Consider the following 16659-nt stretch of genomic DNA (forward strand, 5'->3'; position numbering starts at 1 on the left):
ACTGAGATAAGAAATAACTTCAAAAGTAACGATGCAGTTTAGATTTTTTTTTTTTAAAGATTTTATTTATTTATTTGAGACAGAGAGAATGAGAGAGAGAGAGCACATGAGAGGGGGGAGGGTCAGAGGCAGAAGCAGGCTCCCTGCCGAGCAGGGAGCCCGATGCGGGACTCGATCCCTGGACTCCAGGATCATGACCTGAGCCGAAAGCAGTCGCTTATCCAACTGAGCCACCCAGGCGCCCCATGCAGTTTAGATTTAATGCGTGGAAATCAAGGAGTTTAGGGATTGGCCTCTCCAATCTTTCCCTCACATGTAATATGCACCTAAAGCTACAAGGTGTTAATGCAAACACAAGGCTTATTTGTCTTTAGACTTCCATTTCTCTTGCCTCAAGAAAGCTACCATCTTCTAAATAAGCCAGGGATGTAGTAGCTGTTTCGTAATGAGGCCTTGCTTCCTTCTAAATATGCGCTGATTGTCAAGGTGATGGAGGAGGTTCATTATTTAAAGGCATAATTAAAGGGCACTTCCTTTAGCTAACTAATGAGCAGTAAGTGCAGCAATATTTGCATGTTTAGACATTAAAGATGGAAATAGATGACTTGTAGGGGATTGGGAGAGAGCAGGGAAGGTAGGGCAGATTAATCTCACTACTGGGCCTCCAGGGTTATTGCTGTGCAAGACTTCCTCGGAGGAGGGTCTTCCCTGAGAAGTCAGCTCCACTGGCTTCTCTTTATTTTATGGGATGAACAGCGCTCTCCTCACTGTGCCTCAGGAGCAAGCTGATCTTTACTTTAAAAGAGGCTAAATCGTGATTCCTCCTAAGCTGAGCTTGGAATGTGCTCCTGGATGGACACCCATGCCCTGTTCTCAACACTTAGGTATCAGCATGGATATTGGTTCATTCTTGTCATCTTGGGTATTCACTCAAGTTGCAAACTCTTCCAAGTCAATAATGGTGCCTTTTACCCTCTTGGAGTATGTGCATTTTAAGATCAGATTTAAGGTTTTTCCATGTATTAGGTAAGAGATGTGGAAAGCACCTGCTATGTCTCCCAATCTTCATCTGTATCCTGGGTGTTATGCCTGAACTGCAAGATTTTTGTTAGAATTAAAAGAAAGTGGGCACCTGGGTGGTTCAGATGGTTAAGCGTCTGCCTTAGGCTCAGGTCATGATCTCAGGGTCCTGGAATCGAGTCCCGCATCGGGCTCCCTGCTCCTTGGGAGCCTGCTTCTCCCTCTGCCTCTCTCTCTCTCTGTCTCTCATGAATAAATAAATAAAATCTTTAAAAAAAAAAAAAGAAAGTGGCTGGCACAAGTAGGCAGTGAAGTAATGCTGGTTCCAATTCTCCTTCTCACTACATAGGGACCTCGCAGTGACCAGTGCTTTTACCTCATTTCTCTTAAATGAGGGGTTAGCATCATAATTTGCTATTTTATATTAGCATTCAGCTTTGTCAATTTCTTGTCTTTCCATAGTGTGGAAATGACAGAGAAAAATGTCTCTCCTATAATGAATGCAGATATTTGGGTTGGATGCCAAGGAGGAATCTCCCTCCCCTCTCACTGGCACCTGTCCCTGAAGTGGTCTGGAAAGATAGGAGCCCAGCGCAGCCAGGCTAGTGACCGAGTTAATGCTACTTCCAAATGGGACCACCCCAAGGCTCAAGCACCTTAATTTATTATTGAAAACCTGATTTGATTTACTAGGCATTTTTAATTGTGTTGACATTATTTCCTTCTTTTTAACAGTAGAATGAGAGACATTGACTTTAAATACGCATTATGGGATGTCTACCGAAAAAAATGCATCCATTGCCTCTGGGCAGATGTACAGGCCAGAACACAAATAATCATTTCATGGGAGCAAAAGGAATTGCTGAGCAGCTGCTCATGGGGGAAGAGAGGCCAGAGAAGAGCCAGGTCTGCCAGCAAAGGGAGGAATGTATAGAATACATAGCATATCTGATCAGTTTATTTATTTCTTTTTTAAAGATTTTATTTATCTATTTGTCAGGGAGAGAGAGAGAGAGAGAGCACACAATCAGGGGGAGTGGCAGGCAGAGGGAGAAGCAGGCTCCCTGCTGAGCAAGGATTCCCGAGGTGGGACTCGATCCCAGGACCCAGGGATCATGACCTGAGCTGAAGGCAGATGCTTTAACCGACTGAGCCACCCAGGCATCCCGATTAGTTTAAATTTAACAGTTATATAGCCTTCTGCCTCCAGCCCAGATGAGGGAGTGGGGGAAGCCAGTGAGATTATGGCAGAGAAGAGAATGACATTCCTATAGCTCTGGATTCAACAAGAGTTAGCCTTCTCCCTTAGCATAGGATCTTCAGAAGAAAAAGTAAAGAAAATCCTTTGGGTAATAATGGAAATCCAAGAAAGCCCTGAGAAATCAGCCCTTCAAGCACATGGCTCTGGACATATTGATAAATGCCTATGAAAACCCTCAGCGAGTTTGTGGGCCCTATGTCCACTATAAGACACAAATGGCATGATGTGCTTGTCATCAGATCTCACTATTGGTTAGGTAGACAGTCCATTCACTAACGTTTGGCAACACTAATCCGTACTTCGCTAAACTGCTCCCCCTCCCTTTTGCGCACTTCATTCTGGTTTCTTGGTAACTTCCTCCGTTTGGTCCTGCTTCTGCCTCTGGAGCTCTGCAGACATCCCTTTCTTCCCAGAGCTCACAGCAGGCTCTGTGTGCTAACTTCCGTCTATAGATCAGAGACTTTACCTGTGCTGCAGGGGTGAGTAGGGCAGCGAGTTCATCTGGGAGGTGGTTCCAGGGAGGAAGAAAGAAGAAGTGGGGAGGGTGAGTCGGGGAAGGGGGCAAGCCAGGACACAGGGGGCGTTGTTGAGGTGGTGGCTGTGGCAGTGGGGGGCCTGCATCCCCTGGGACCCCTGACGAGAGTGCAGGCAGCTGTCTGCAAGTGCTCCCCACCTTCACCTGCAGCACCTGTGCCCTGGGGCAAGGGGGGCTCCCAGGGCTGGTTTTGGACTGTGCTCCCTGGAGCCAAAAAGAGGTTCCCACAAGCTCTTCTTGCCTCGGAGCACGGCCTCGGGCAGAACACTAAAAGGCACCGTGGGGGCGGGATGAGCTTGAGGGGGACTTCCTGGGAAGCCAGCGACTGTGCCTCAGGGGCAGGACAGGTGCCATCCAAAGAATCTCATTGTGTATCAGCTTTGTCACCTCTCAGCTTCCAGGGAGCCTCTGTCAAGAGAGAGTGGATTTTCTAGTTTGCTTTAGCATTTCCAGAAACAAGCATAGAGGACTCAGTGCTTTTTCCCTGAAAGCAGAGAAGGTACCTTTTCCACTTATTATGGCTGGTGAGGGGGCCAGCACCTTAAGCTAGAAGAAGAATATGGTGTGGAGCAGAAGGAAAGGCTAAATCTGCCCCTTGGGGATCCTCCACAAGAGGCTTGTGGGAAGCGAGTTTGGTGGGACCATTAGGACAGGGCCTCTTCCTCCCTCCCTCCCTCCCAGGGCCACACTAGGGGACAGAGGCACCACACACAGGGCTCAGGAAAGCCCGGCCCAGGGTCACCTCAATAAGCTGTGGGGCGTTGGGAAGTAGCTGCATCTACGAGCCTGGGGCAGCTCTAGGCCTCCCCAAGGCTCATGAGTGATGTACTAGTTTCCCTTTGCTGTTAGAACAAATCACCACAGACGTGGTAACTGAAAACAGCACAAATTTATTGTCTTACAGTTTGGGAGGTCAGAAGTCTCAGAAGCCTGAAACGAGTTTCAGTGGGCTAAAATCAAGGTATTGGCAGGGCTGCATTCCTTCCGGAGGCTCTAGAGCAGAATCTGTTTCTCTCTCATGCTCTCTCTCTCTTTTTTTTAAGCCCAGAGAGTCTGCTACACCCCATGGCTCAAGGCCCCACATCCTTCTGATCTCTGCTTCCTTTGTCACATCTTCTCTGACTCTAACCCTCCCGTCTCCCTCCTGTAAGAACACTTGTGACTGCATCAGACCCATCCGGACAATGCCCCTATTTTAGGATCTTTAATTTAGTCACCCTTTTGTCATGGGGGATAACATATTCACAGGTTTCAAGGATTAGGGGGTGCACATCTTTGGGAGCCATTATTCTGTCCATCACAAGTGGCCGACAGGGGAGCTGGGGAGCCCAGCTGAGGTGTCATGGCACGGGGTGCTCTGGGTCAGCAGTGAAACAGGGACCCAGGCCACCAAGGGGGCTTCCAGGGGAGGGAATGAGGCTCAGGCAATGGACTGCAGTGGCAACTGCCAGCATGTTGCACCCTCTCTAAAGAAAACAGAACAAATGCACTAACTGTGTCAGAAGTCACCTTTCCAGGGAGCAGACAATCCAGTCACTGCACAGTCCTGACCCGAGAGGACCGAGAGTGTCCAGTGCAGATGTGAGGACCCTTCTCTGCCATAACCATGATGCCATGGAAGCCAGCTGTCCTCAAGAGTCCAGAAGATGGGAAGAGGCAGGGAGAGGGACTCTAAGAGAAGGGGCTTGTCTGGGGTCCTTATATATTACAGAGAGAAAGACAAGGGAGAGTATTTGTGACCCTTCCCACATCCATTTTTCATTCAGAACAACCTTGCAAGTTGGCATCTTAGAAAAAGTCATCTGGGATTCTGCCTAAAAGAGAGAGAGAGAAGAAAAAGAGGTTCTGGACATTCTTCCCCCTCTGTTTAGGACACATGTTCCAGAAGGAACACAGGTGTCACCGAAGGCGGGTGTGTGGGTGGGACGGTGAGTGGGCAGCCACTGCATTAGAGAAAAACATGGCTAATGCATCCAAGAATTAGTCTTTAGTGGCCGAATTAGAGTGCTGACAAAGCCCGATTACTCTGCTCATTAAGAGGACTGGTCTGGACTGGACTAACCATTCTCCAATTAACTCCTTGGCACTTGGCTATAATAATGATTGAACTAAGCCATTTGACTCCCAGTGTGACTGGAAGAGCAGATGCGGGCAAACTCACTGCTTCGTTCTGACATTCATCCTCACTAGGAATGAAGGATTTATTCATTTGTAGCTTCTTGCAGGAGTTCCAGAATTCCATGCAAGTAGAAAGGATCTGACCAGCAGAGGCTCCGGCCCAAGAAAAATGGGAGCCTTTGGCTCAAATCCCAGCCCTGGCATTGTTTCTGGGGAGACCTGGGCCTGTGCCTTACTGTCTCTTTGTGTAGGGGGAAGGGAGATGACCACCACCAGGGGCCTGGGGCCGGGGCTCCTGCCTCGCTTGCTCCTGCCCCTTCCCCCAGGTGTGGGGGGCCATGCTCCCCTGCCCCCGCCACTGGAAGCCCAGCACTCTTCTCCTTGGAGGGTGGGGGGCTGGTGCTAGAAGAACAGGAGGGGGCTTACAAAGAACATGTGGGCCTCATCTAAGAAGATCCAAACCTCTCAAATAGACAGGTTATGGTGTGGTTTTCCTGTGTGAAAGTCATAGCGTTTTGTTGTTTTTTCTCGGTAGTCTCAAACTGGTGACCAGAGTATAAAGGTAGACTGCAGAACATTTGTTGAGTCTGATGATGAATGGTTTTAAATGAGAAAATACTAAACATGGGGAGGTTTTACATCAAAGTCTGATTCGAACTTCTGGACAGTTGGAAAGGCAGCCCCAGGCCTGGATTCTTAGATGGCCTGGAGCCGTGTGGTGGCTGAGTCTTCAGGAAGGACCCACCTTCACCCAGCCAGGCATCTTCCTCTTTCTCCCCACCCCTCATGACTAGAGTTCAGGCTCCTGCAGGAGAATGCTCTCGAGGGTTCACAAACTGGGCAGGGCCATGTCCTCTCTGGTGACTGTTAAGGAGTTCTGGCACAGAGACAGCAATGGCCAGCAGAATGAATCTCACTCCTGCATCTTGTGCTCAATTGCAATTTTTCAGAGATGCACTTTTTTTTTTTTCCTTGCATGAACTGGGGGCACCTGTCCTCTTGCTGGTCGATTGAGGCTGTCACTCAAGCTGTGTCTTTTTTTTTTTTTTTTTAAAGATTTTATTTATTTGACAGAGAGAGACACAGCGAGAGAGGGAACACAAGCAGGGGGAGTGGGAAAGGGAGAAGCAGGCTTCCCGCCGAGCAGGGAGCCCGATGTGGGGCTCGATCCCAGGACCCTGGGATCATGACCTGAGCTGAAGGCAGACGCTTAACAACTGAGCCACCCAGGTGCCCCTCAAGCTGTGTCTTCCAGTAAGTGGAACATGCTGTGAAACATCAGCAGGTTCCCCTCCAAGCACCAAGAAGTCCAACGGGAAATCATTAGAATTTGTGACAATGAGTCAACCACATCCAAATAATGGTAGAGCCGGGAGGGGCTGCAAATTAATAAACCTTTCCTGTGTGAGCTGGCAGCTGGGCATTCTTCTCTGCTCCTGTCTGCGTTTGCACATGACTAGCTGCAGGCTCGAGGGATTTGCATTAGCAGATCATAAGTAAAAATCCCATTAAAATGACATTCTCCTCATCATTAGGATCCCTTTAGTGAGGTGCACTGGATTGTCAGGGACATTTACTGGAGCGGCCCGATAATAGACTTACCTGGCAGTCTGTCCACCCTGGCAGCAGCTTTCTGAGGTGTGGGGCAAAGGGGCTGCCCTGCTGGAGGCACACAGCTCTTCTGTGAGAACTGCCTCCCCCGCCCCCATTTCCGCACGCTCCTCAAGAGCTCCGTGCTTATCATGCCCTGGATTCAATGCTCATGAGAAGCCTCTGCCGAGTGCTTGAGCTCCTGGCCTGGCCGTGGAGAAAGGAAAGGGGGGACCCTGGTTCTAATGCAGCCCCTGCCACTGGCCTGAGCTATATTTACTTAAATTTGATAAATTTTATGAATGTCATACTCGCATTATTCACATTTACCCGTCCTTAAATTCTCCTTGAATAACAAAATTCTTCGATGATAGTCCATTCTTTTGGGGATAAAGTACCAACTCAATAACATGATGTGAAAAGCCTCTTGGGGTTTAATTGACCCTGCTCCTCTAAACGTGGGTCCTAATACCTGCCAAAGCAATCCCCTTCTGCCCCATCTCTATGGTCTACCACACTTCTCCTGAAGCCGGCCGTCCTACTCACCTCTGCCATCTTGGCTGCCTGGCTCCACATCACTGAGCCCTCAGCGCTCTGTTCAGACAATGTCCCCTCTTAGGGGCTTTTCCAGGCCCTTATTCCCAGGTCCATGTCAGGTGTCTCTAGAATGGGCTCCCACAGACTCCCCACACCTGGCCCCCTGCCTTCTGCCCCAGCACATATCGATGTAAACTGTTTCTGTGTTGGTTGCCCCATGATCGTGGATACCTATAGAGAGCAGGAGCTTCTGTTTCAGCAGCTGATCCCGGTACCGAGCACAGAGCCTGGCACATAGTTTGTGTTCAGCCTAAACTGCTGACTAAAGAACTAGATGAAGCCCCATTAGGCATTAGAACATTTATTATGCTTCTGGGAGCTCCAAGGTGGGTCAGTAGACTGGCTTGAGTCCTTTCTGGCCCAGGCCAGAAAGTTCTGCAATAATTACAGAGTCACTACTGGGCAAATACAGTAAAATCTTTGGAATTAGATATCAAGATAAAAGCCAAATGGCCTTTGAGAGCCAAATGGTAAAATTTTAGAATTTTAAAATGCTGCATAAAATGAATCAAAAGATCAATTAATCACCAGGAGGTTTTACAAGGTCTCTGGATTTTTCTCTTCTCTTTCCTCTCTCCCTCCCTCATGTCATCTCTCCTTTCTTTTGATCTTGACATCCATTTGCTGTTATGCAAACATTTACTGGGCACCAACTGTGTGCTCAGGGCTATAATATGCACTGAGGAGCTGGAGAGAGTAAGACACAATACTGCCTCCCAGGAGCTCAGTGCAAAGTGAGCAGAAAGGCAGGATAAATGGGTTACTAGGGTAAAGTAAGCATCATGATGGAGTTCTGTATGGAGTCTGGGGAGCACCGGGGAGAGGTAAGCCACTCAGGGGGGCTGACCCAAGGTGGCTTCCTGGGGGAGGAGATGTTATCAAGTATGTATATTCTGAACACCAAGTGATTTACATCCAAGAAACTTCTGGAAGGTTCTGTCTACACAGCTGAATAAGGGAGAGAGAGGTCTGTGGCTGGGTCTATATGTACCACTGGATTGCTAATATGAGTGTGGCTGAGGTTTTGTATACCCCATCCACTGTGCCTCCTCTCCAAGGGGCTAGGGTTTCTGATCACCAATAAGTAGCCTTTAAGTTTTTTTAATGTTAATTTTTTTTAGTAAAGAATGCTATGGACTGAATTGTGTCCCCCTCCCCAAATTCATACATTGAAGCACTACCCCCCAGTGTGACTGTACTTAGAGAAGGGCCTTTAGGAGGTGGTCAAGGTTAAAGGAGGTCATAAGGGTGGGACCCTAATCCCATAGGGCCTTATAAGAAGAGGAACAGGTATTCCAGTATCCAAGCTCGCTCTCTCTCTCTCTCTCTCTGTCTGCCATGTGAGAAGAAGACTGTCTACAGGACCGAAAGAGGGCCCTCACTGGGGAGCTGAATCAGCTGGCACCTTGATCTTGGACTTCCCAGACCAGAACTGTGGGAAATCCATGTCTGTTGTCTAAGCTCCCCCCTCCCCCCGCCCCCAGCTGTGATACTTTGTTATGGCAGCCCCAGCTGACCGAGACAAGGAAGAAGACAAGGTTTAAGCAAAGTGAAGATTTGACAGTTTCATGGAGTTTCATCAAGACTATAAACACTTGCATCTAAATGACAGTTCTGATCTCTAAATTAAAAATATTTAAAATTTAGAAGTGAAAACATTTTAAATTAGCAAGCTTACTGAAGAAGCAGCACAGCGTAATGAAATAGGGCAGGTCCAGCCATGGTTCACTGTGTGCCCTTGGGCAGGTCACAAGACCATGGTTCCTGCCTCATTTCATCCACTGGGCAGGCCCAGGGAGCAGAGGTGAGAGAGAGCTCAGGGGCAGTGTGCCTGATACAGAGCAGACACCGATAAATGAGATCCGAAGAACCGGGAAGGTGTTCCATGAACCTCAGCCCTTCCTTAAATGCACCACTTTGGGCCCAGACTTCAGTATTCCTCGAGTCATTCTATCTTTATCTGTAGAACCAGAATTCCTTCCTCACCTATTTTTAATTCCCAACCCTGTGACTTCATTTGCCTGTATCAGGACTTCTCAATCCCATCTTAGAAAATGCTGCAGGGCATCTGTAATCATCCTGGCCAGTATAGCAATGTTCTTATTAAACCCCCCACAATATAGAATTTATTTTAATTCATCTCAATTCGTATTATGTATTTAAATATATCCCATGTAAGCCATATGGCACTTTAGAAGGTAGCTGAGAGGTTGCTGGGAAATCAAATAAGCAATGTCAAGATTTCATAATTTCTGCAATACCCAGAATTCCTAACTCAGAGAAACATACACTAAATCCAGATGCCATATTTGCAAAACCCCAGACTCCAACAGGATGGGATTTATTGGGACTAGATCAGGCAGTTGCCACTGGGCTTCCTCAAGCATCTTTCCATCAGCTTGGCATCCTTGACCTTGTCACATTGCCTTAAGTTCCAGCACTGAGAGGTTCCCTGAGGTTAATCAATCTATCTTTTAAAGAGCATATGTCTGTGCTTCTGTGTGGATGAAAGGGGGCAGCTATCATTCTCATCTCAATGTAAATGAGTTTTCCTTCTGGAATGCTTCCCAGTAGCACTCTCTGAAACTAGCCATACCCGGGGCCTGGGTAGATGCCCGTAAGAAAGAGAGAGAAGGGGAAGGATTCTGGAACATTCAGCCCTAGACAAGGTGATGCAGGCAGCACACACAGTGGGCTTTAGGGGAAGAAAGGAAGCCTGAGGTCCCCAGAAGCACTCAGGATATGGGTGGGGTGCCAGACAGTAAGACCATGGAATGAGCATCATCTCACCTGCTTCATTAAGCTGACCCGTTCCACAGTCCCCTTCCCTATCTGCCGGCATTCTCCCCCTTGATAGTTTAAAACCATTCTTAAAAATTCACGTGTGCCCTCCCCTCTGCCCCCCAGTTCAAGTCTAAGTGAAGGCCAGTGCTAGGCTTGCTGCCCAGAACCTTCCTCAGTGGCACAGCCCCCCAAAGGAGTGACCGCCCCCTCCACGATCTCAGCCCTGCACGGCCTTTGGAGACAGACCCTTCAAAGCTTTTCCCTCCAACCAGACCCTTCATTTGTTATTGACAAGGATGACACAGTGGCCCTTGTGATCACAGGCAGGAGGCTCTGGAGTGAGTCACAGGTTTTGCACTTCAGAAAAGAACACACGCGGCTCACAGTGTGCCATGTCACTGTTTACTTCAAGGTCCTCGGGTCCCTTGTTCTCAACCTGTGTCACCAAAAGCAAGGCTGCACCGTCACCCGAAGGAGATAAGAGAACATCACAGAGGAGGTACGGCACTTACGATATAAACATGTGCTAACAGAGATCACAAACTGGGCCTGGGGACCAAGAGGACCAGCATCCCAGGAGCCCAACGGGGAGCAAATGGACAAGATACAGGTGGGCAGGTCCAGCAGCTGCTGGGGGGGGGTCCCAGCGGGCAAGTGTGGCCCTCCCCCTCCAGCTGGGCTTACGGCAGCAGTTTTTCTCTGGACTTTAAGATGCTATGTGTCTCCCTGAGCTGATTTTCCCAAACTCAGCAGGCGAGCACAACTTTGAGGTGCCTCCTCACTGCTACCGTCACTGAAGCACATCTACCACCCCTGCAAAGGGGGGTGCTGGGGTGAGGGGTGAGGGGTGAGCTGAATGCCATACCTGGTCCAGCTTCCAGTGGAACTCCGCGGGGCGGAAGGTGTCGGCCTGGTCGAAGTCCTTGCGCAAGAGAAAGACGAGGCGGCAGTTGTGCACGTACAGGGCGTAGTGATGCCGGTTCATTTCTGCAAAGCACAGAGACGAGCTGAGTGCTTATGGAATGCCTGCATCCGTCGCTGCCAGAGGGGTCTTCCCGCTACATCACTGAGCACACCCTCGAAGGGGGAAGGAATGGGCATTCCAGTTTCCCCTTTTACAATCAGATCTAATGAATGTTCTAGAACACACATGGTGGAGCTCACTGAAACGGAAGACAAAGATTCAAGAAAGCAAAACTTCTGCAGAGAAGCCATTTGGGCTTGAAATACCCACCGAACGTATACTCAGATACTGCATTAGGCCTAGGATAAAGCTTATGTAGGTTAACGAGTTTTGTTTGTTTTTGTACAAATACTTCTGAGAAGGCTACAGGGGCTCTCCGACAATCACATCAGCTACCCTGGGCTTCTTTAACACAACTGGTTTCTCCTAGAGTGCTGGGCTCATGTTTCATTTCTTCAGGCTTGACAATGGTGACCACAGAACATGTCTCCTCTACCTTATTGTGTGCAGTTAGGGGAAGCGGCTTCATATGTAGTTGCTAGGAGGAGGGGACACATTGATTTTTCAGCCTTAGTCATAGTTCCGTGTCTGTCCAAAGCAATGAATAAATACCTCTCTCCCCATACACAAAGGATGGGATGTTTTCCTCCTCTGATATAAAGACTTCCTTTTCTGCTTAGGAAATCTCACATCATGGGTCCCAGTCATGATGTCCGGCAGCCACAAGATAGTAGCCGTTGGGAGGGGAGGAGCTGTTTGACCGATACTCAGAGAACTCAACATCATATACTACATAGTAGCATACACTGAAATCTACTACGAGGCGCATGCTCCATAAATGACAGATGGATGAGTGGGTGACCTGTCGTCGTAGAAAGAACATGGGCCCTAGAGTCAGACAGACTTTGGGTGGAGTTTTATCTTCGGATGATTCTGGGAGAATTTTTTAGCCTTATGTCATGACAGGGATGCTAGATTGTCCTAATGAATCATGGCAATAGGATAATGAGATTGATTCTTGTACATCCTGTATAAACCTTGAGATTTGAGTGTGAGGAATCAATACCAATCCCACTTCTAGGCCTGGGCTAGGTTGGTTTCCCTGCCACGGTGATTGGTTCAGAACCCAGGCCCAAGTCAGGCCACGCAGGCCCTTTTCCCAGCCACAGCGCTTCTGTCAAGAAAGTGATTTGGTTCAAGCTAGTGATGCGGGAGCTTTTCTGAGTGGTTCCAAAAAAGAACTCTCTTTTATCAGAAAGCAAATAGGAGAGACACACTTTCTTTCTAGAAGTTGTAGTATATAACTGGGAGGCATGGGGCAGCTGCAGCCCTGTTTGCTAACATGAAATCAATACATAGATGGAGGCAGATCTGAGAAATTGCAGAGAAAAGGGCCAAGCCCTTGATCACACTTTGCCTGAAGCTGTCATAGCTCTGGACATTTTCAGTTACAAGAACTCTACATTTCCTTTATTATTTTGATTTCTTTGATCATCTGATACCAGTTTGATGTGTATTTCCTATTTCTTATAACTGAAAGCATCTTAACTGATACAACGAGGAAGTTTGTACAAAGCAGTTGCCAGTGTGGCAGGGTTGGCCTAGGCTAATGTCTGGGTGGCCACACGGCCTTTGGACTGATAAAATGGGGATTTTACTCAATATTTCTTATTCTGGCCTGATTATGGGGATTTTACTCAATATTTCTTATTCCCCTCACAATTGCTCAACTGATTTCCATTATCTATTGTCTACTGTCAGAGAAACATAGAAAGGACTTTTCCCCCTTTATTTTTATTTGGAGTCAGGAGCGGTTATAGGTGAGGAAGTGGAATGAGAAGAATGAATGGAGGTCTGGAGCATCTTCCAGCCTAGGAAATTTCTCCCTCCCTCTCCCTCTGTTTGTCTGGATTCCTGGAGTCACCGTCCACACTGGGGTCACTGGTTTCTTTAGTGGGCTAGAGACATGGTACACTCAGAAATCCACTTCATTTCTTTTCATGACCCTTGGTGTTCTTTGTGGCAGCTAAATATTTAACAAAAAGAACATTCCACATATACATAGAAATAAAAATAAGATTTTATTTGGTAATGAAATATGCCAAATGTAATCAGGAGATATCTTTAGGTATTAGGGTTTTAGGGAATTTGTGTAGTCTCCTTTATATTTTTCGGTTTTTCAGGTTTTCTGATATAAACATGTCTTGAGAATATATAAAAGCCTAATAAAGCTTTATTTTATAAATAAAGTTTATTCCTGATATTTTTAAAATTTAGGGCAAGCAGGTACTTATAGATTTTTTTCTTTTAAGTCAAAGTAGTTAGAGGAAGCTTCCTTATCTTCTTCGTGCCAGTGCTGAGCTGCCTGTAAAGTGTTTCTCTGAGCCAAGGCCAAGGCGGAGGAGTGCCAGGTCGTGCTGACTCCAGGTGCCGACATGCCCGTGGGGTAGACTGTTCTGATGACAACAAGGCATCATCATTTAAGGCAGCATGTTCAGCCACGGCTGCACAAAAGAATCCCCTAGAAACTCTGACTTCCTGTGCTGGGGTGGGGCCTTGGCATCTTTGTATTTTTATGAAAGTGCCAGGTTTTTCTGCTCTATAGCAAGGTTGAGCACCACTGGTGCCCAGGACCAGATCCCATCCTGTTGCTCTGGGTAATCGGCTGCGTTCCCTTGGGCCAGTCTTTCAACCTTTCATGGTTCAACTTCCTCCTCTGTAAGCAAGAACATTGAAATCTGTGTGACCTGCCTGCCAGGGTATTTGATACATTTCAGAAAGGACTCTGTGTGTGCAGTGGCGAACCCCAGCCCGCGCTGCTTTGCCTTGGTATATACGGTCCTAAGCTCTTGTCTCATTGATGCTGGCTTCTAGATCATGAGGGGAGCGCCCTGCCAGGCACCCCAAGGACCAAGCTGCAGGGTGATTCCGGGGATCGTGCGCTGAGCTCTGAACCCGGTCCCAAACCTCGGTGTGATCTCATGCACGTCTACGAGGTCCTTCCTGCATGAAGGTCCCAGAAAAACGCATCCTTGGCATAACCGATCCGACACAGACTTACTTTATGACTAATGAAAGCCAGGCAACTCTGTCTCAGTTTCTACATCTAGAAACATGCTAACACGTACTGTAAGGTGTGATTAAAACAGCAAATGTGGGGTCCTGGGAGTAGCATAATGTGGAATAAAACCAGAAGTTTTATTGATAGTAACACCATCAAGTAAATAAATTGAGCACTGATTTATATCTGATGCTGAGTGATTTCATACATTATTTCATGTCTATTTCCCCCACTTTACATACGAGGGAACTGAAGCTCAGAGAGATTAGCAACTCCTCAAAGGCCACAGCTTGGAGTGGCAAGGCTGGGAAACAAACCTTGGTGTCCAGCGGCAGAGGCTGAGTGGTCCATCACTCTATCCTGCCTTCTCATTGCGGCATCTGCTGGGGCTATTATTTATTTTGGGTATTTTAACAGAGGCAGTGCTTGAAATAGGAAACTGTGGAATTCTACTTTAAGATAGAGTTGTAAAATTTGCATAGGATATCCAAATATTTGTGTGTATGTGTGTGTGCGCATGTGTGCGTGTGTGCATGTGGGATGTGGTGACCAGTGCACGGGATTGGAGTTAGCTGGATCTGAGCTTACATTTCGGTTCTGATCCTTACTGGCTATATAACTTGGGACAGTTATTAACCTCTCAGGAATATTTCCTTATCCTTAAAATGGGAAACACAATAACGCTTTCCTAAATTGTTTGTAGAGATCTGAGAAACTGTCTAGAACACTAATATCTAACACAGATTGCACTTCTTATGGTTCAGGCACTGTTCTAAAGCACCGCACGTACAGTAAGTCCTGCAATCCTATTAAAAACCCTGTGAGGTTGATAATGCTAGAATGTCCATCTTATAGAGGGGGAAAGTGAGGCACAGAGAAACAGGTAAAACAACTTGCCCAATGTCACATCACCAGTAAGTGGTAGCGTGCTTTTAACCACCAAGCAGTGAACTGCCTTGCTCAGGCTTAGCATGGGGGAAATGCCTAGCAAAAGTTAGCTACCGTGATTACGTGTGGCAGTGACTTGGGAAAATGACCATGACGCTTTCATTGAAAATAAACTTTTGGAAGTCTTACTTACATATAATAGAGCAAAGGTGTTGCTGCTTTGAAGAAGAATGAAGTCTCCCTGCCCCCCAACTCCCACCTCATATGCAGCAGCCCTAAGTTACTCCTGGGGAGGCTGGGGTTCTGAAGAACCCGGTTTGAAAAGTACTAGTCCCAGCTTTTGCATTTGTTGTGTCTGTGCGTCTACTTTCCCCCCTTTCCTGGTCCCGCTCTACCTCCAGTCCAGGAAATCAGCAGCCAGAAAACCAGAGACGAGAATAGTTTCCCAGGACGCCATCATGCTCTGGCTTTCCCCCCACATTGTGGGTGGCTGTGTCCCTGCCTAACCAGCCGGGATATAATGGGCAGACTCACCAGTCTTATCTGAGTTGCAGAGGATGGTTTCCTTCTCGGCTCTCACGCCAGGGCTGGGGCCGTGTTTCATCCACATGGTGATGGTGAACTGGTCTGTCAGGTTCTTGGGCACAATCCCATCGGGGATCTTGGCCCCTTGTCTGCCATCAAACTTGAAGATCATCTCGCTGCTATCCACCAGGAGCCCTGCTGTCCAGTTGGTGGCAGCGCTGGGGGATGGCAAGAGGTCGATGATACCAGAGGAGGCTCCTGCGGGGCACGGGGGCCAGAAAGAACAAAGGGTTATTCCTCACGGAGTGGGTGTCCTCACCTTCTATTCTCTGCTCCTGGGTCAGGATGAACTACTCATGTAGTTGCTTCGAGATCTGAGCCAACCTTCAGCAAGGTGACTCAGGAAAAGAAGCGCCAAATGCCATCCCTCCCTGAGTTCCTTATGGTCTGCAGAGGTGAAGGCATCAGTAACTTACAGACAAAAATGTTGCATGTGACAAGATAAGGTGCAATGAACTACTATACAAGGAAAAGGTGCTGGAGGAATTTCGGGAAACAAGAATGGGGGGGCGCTTTTTTAAGGAGGGAAGTTTCCTGGAGAAGGCCAGAGTTTGATGTGGATCAGGGAATTCATTCATGCATTCATCCGTCCATTAATCTATGAGCCATTTATTGAGCGCTGACCACGTGTCAAGACCCCTGCTAGGCTAGGCACTGGTGGTGTAAACGTGAATCAGCACAGTCCCTGACCTGGGGTAGCTCAGAGCCGAGAAGCACAGACAGCTGTGACGCCGTGTGATCAGGGCTGTGATTGGAGAAAGTTCTAGGTCCTGATGCCATGGGAAGGAGTGTGAGCCACTTTGTACTCACCACACTTTTTTTTTTTTTTTTTACAAGCATTATGTTTAGGCCAAATGGTACAGAGGTCGAGAGAACATGGGTTCAGAAGTCCTCAAACTTCAATTTGATGCCTTGCAACACAACTTGCTAGCCTTGTGACTGTGAGCACGTCCCTTAGCCTTTCTGCCTTGCCAGCTCCTGCCATGGTATCTCCCTTCCCAGTGGGTCGTGAGGCCTGAATGAGAGCCTGCATAAGAGCCTGAGCAGCATGCCGGCCACATGGCGAATACTCACTCCATGCTACCTGTGACTTTATCCTTATAATGATTATTATTTTTACTACCACTATGATTCCAGGCTAAGGCACGAGCACTAAAGCTGAAGCAGGGGAAGTGTCACAGGTAGATTTGTATCTTAGGAAGGTCACACCAGCAGCTTTGTGGAGGGTGGAGCTCAGGTGGGCAGGAGAGGCCAGC

General features: G+C 47.8%; 1 protein-coding gene across 1 annotated transcript in view; it reads right to left on the bottom strand.

Annotated features, from left to right (window-relative positions):
• The window catches only part of CLSTN2 (calsyntenin 2), a 608040-nt gene that overhangs the window by 90628 nt on the left and 500753 nt on the right, over positions 1-16659 (bottom strand). Inside the window, exons 7-8 of the mRNA XM_045903664.3 lie at positions 15353-15601; positions 10771-10892 (exon numbers count right to left, since the gene is read on the bottom strand). Of these exons, the coding sequence (XP_045759620.1) occupies positions 10771-10892; positions 15353-15601 (371 nt within the window). The remainder of the gene's footprint in view (positions 1-10770; positions 10893-15352; positions 15602-16659) is intronic.

This window comes from Mirounga angustirostris, unplaced genomic scaffold (assembly GCF_029215605.1).
Source record: "Mirounga angustirostris isolate CCGP_5_RB_7025 unplaced genomic scaffold, mMirAng1.0.hap1 SCAF_1, whole genome shotgun sequence".
In the NCBI taxonomy this organism is placed as follows: domain Eukaryota; kingdom Metazoa; phylum Chordata; class Mammalia; order Carnivora; family Phocidae; genus Mirounga; species Mirounga angustirostris.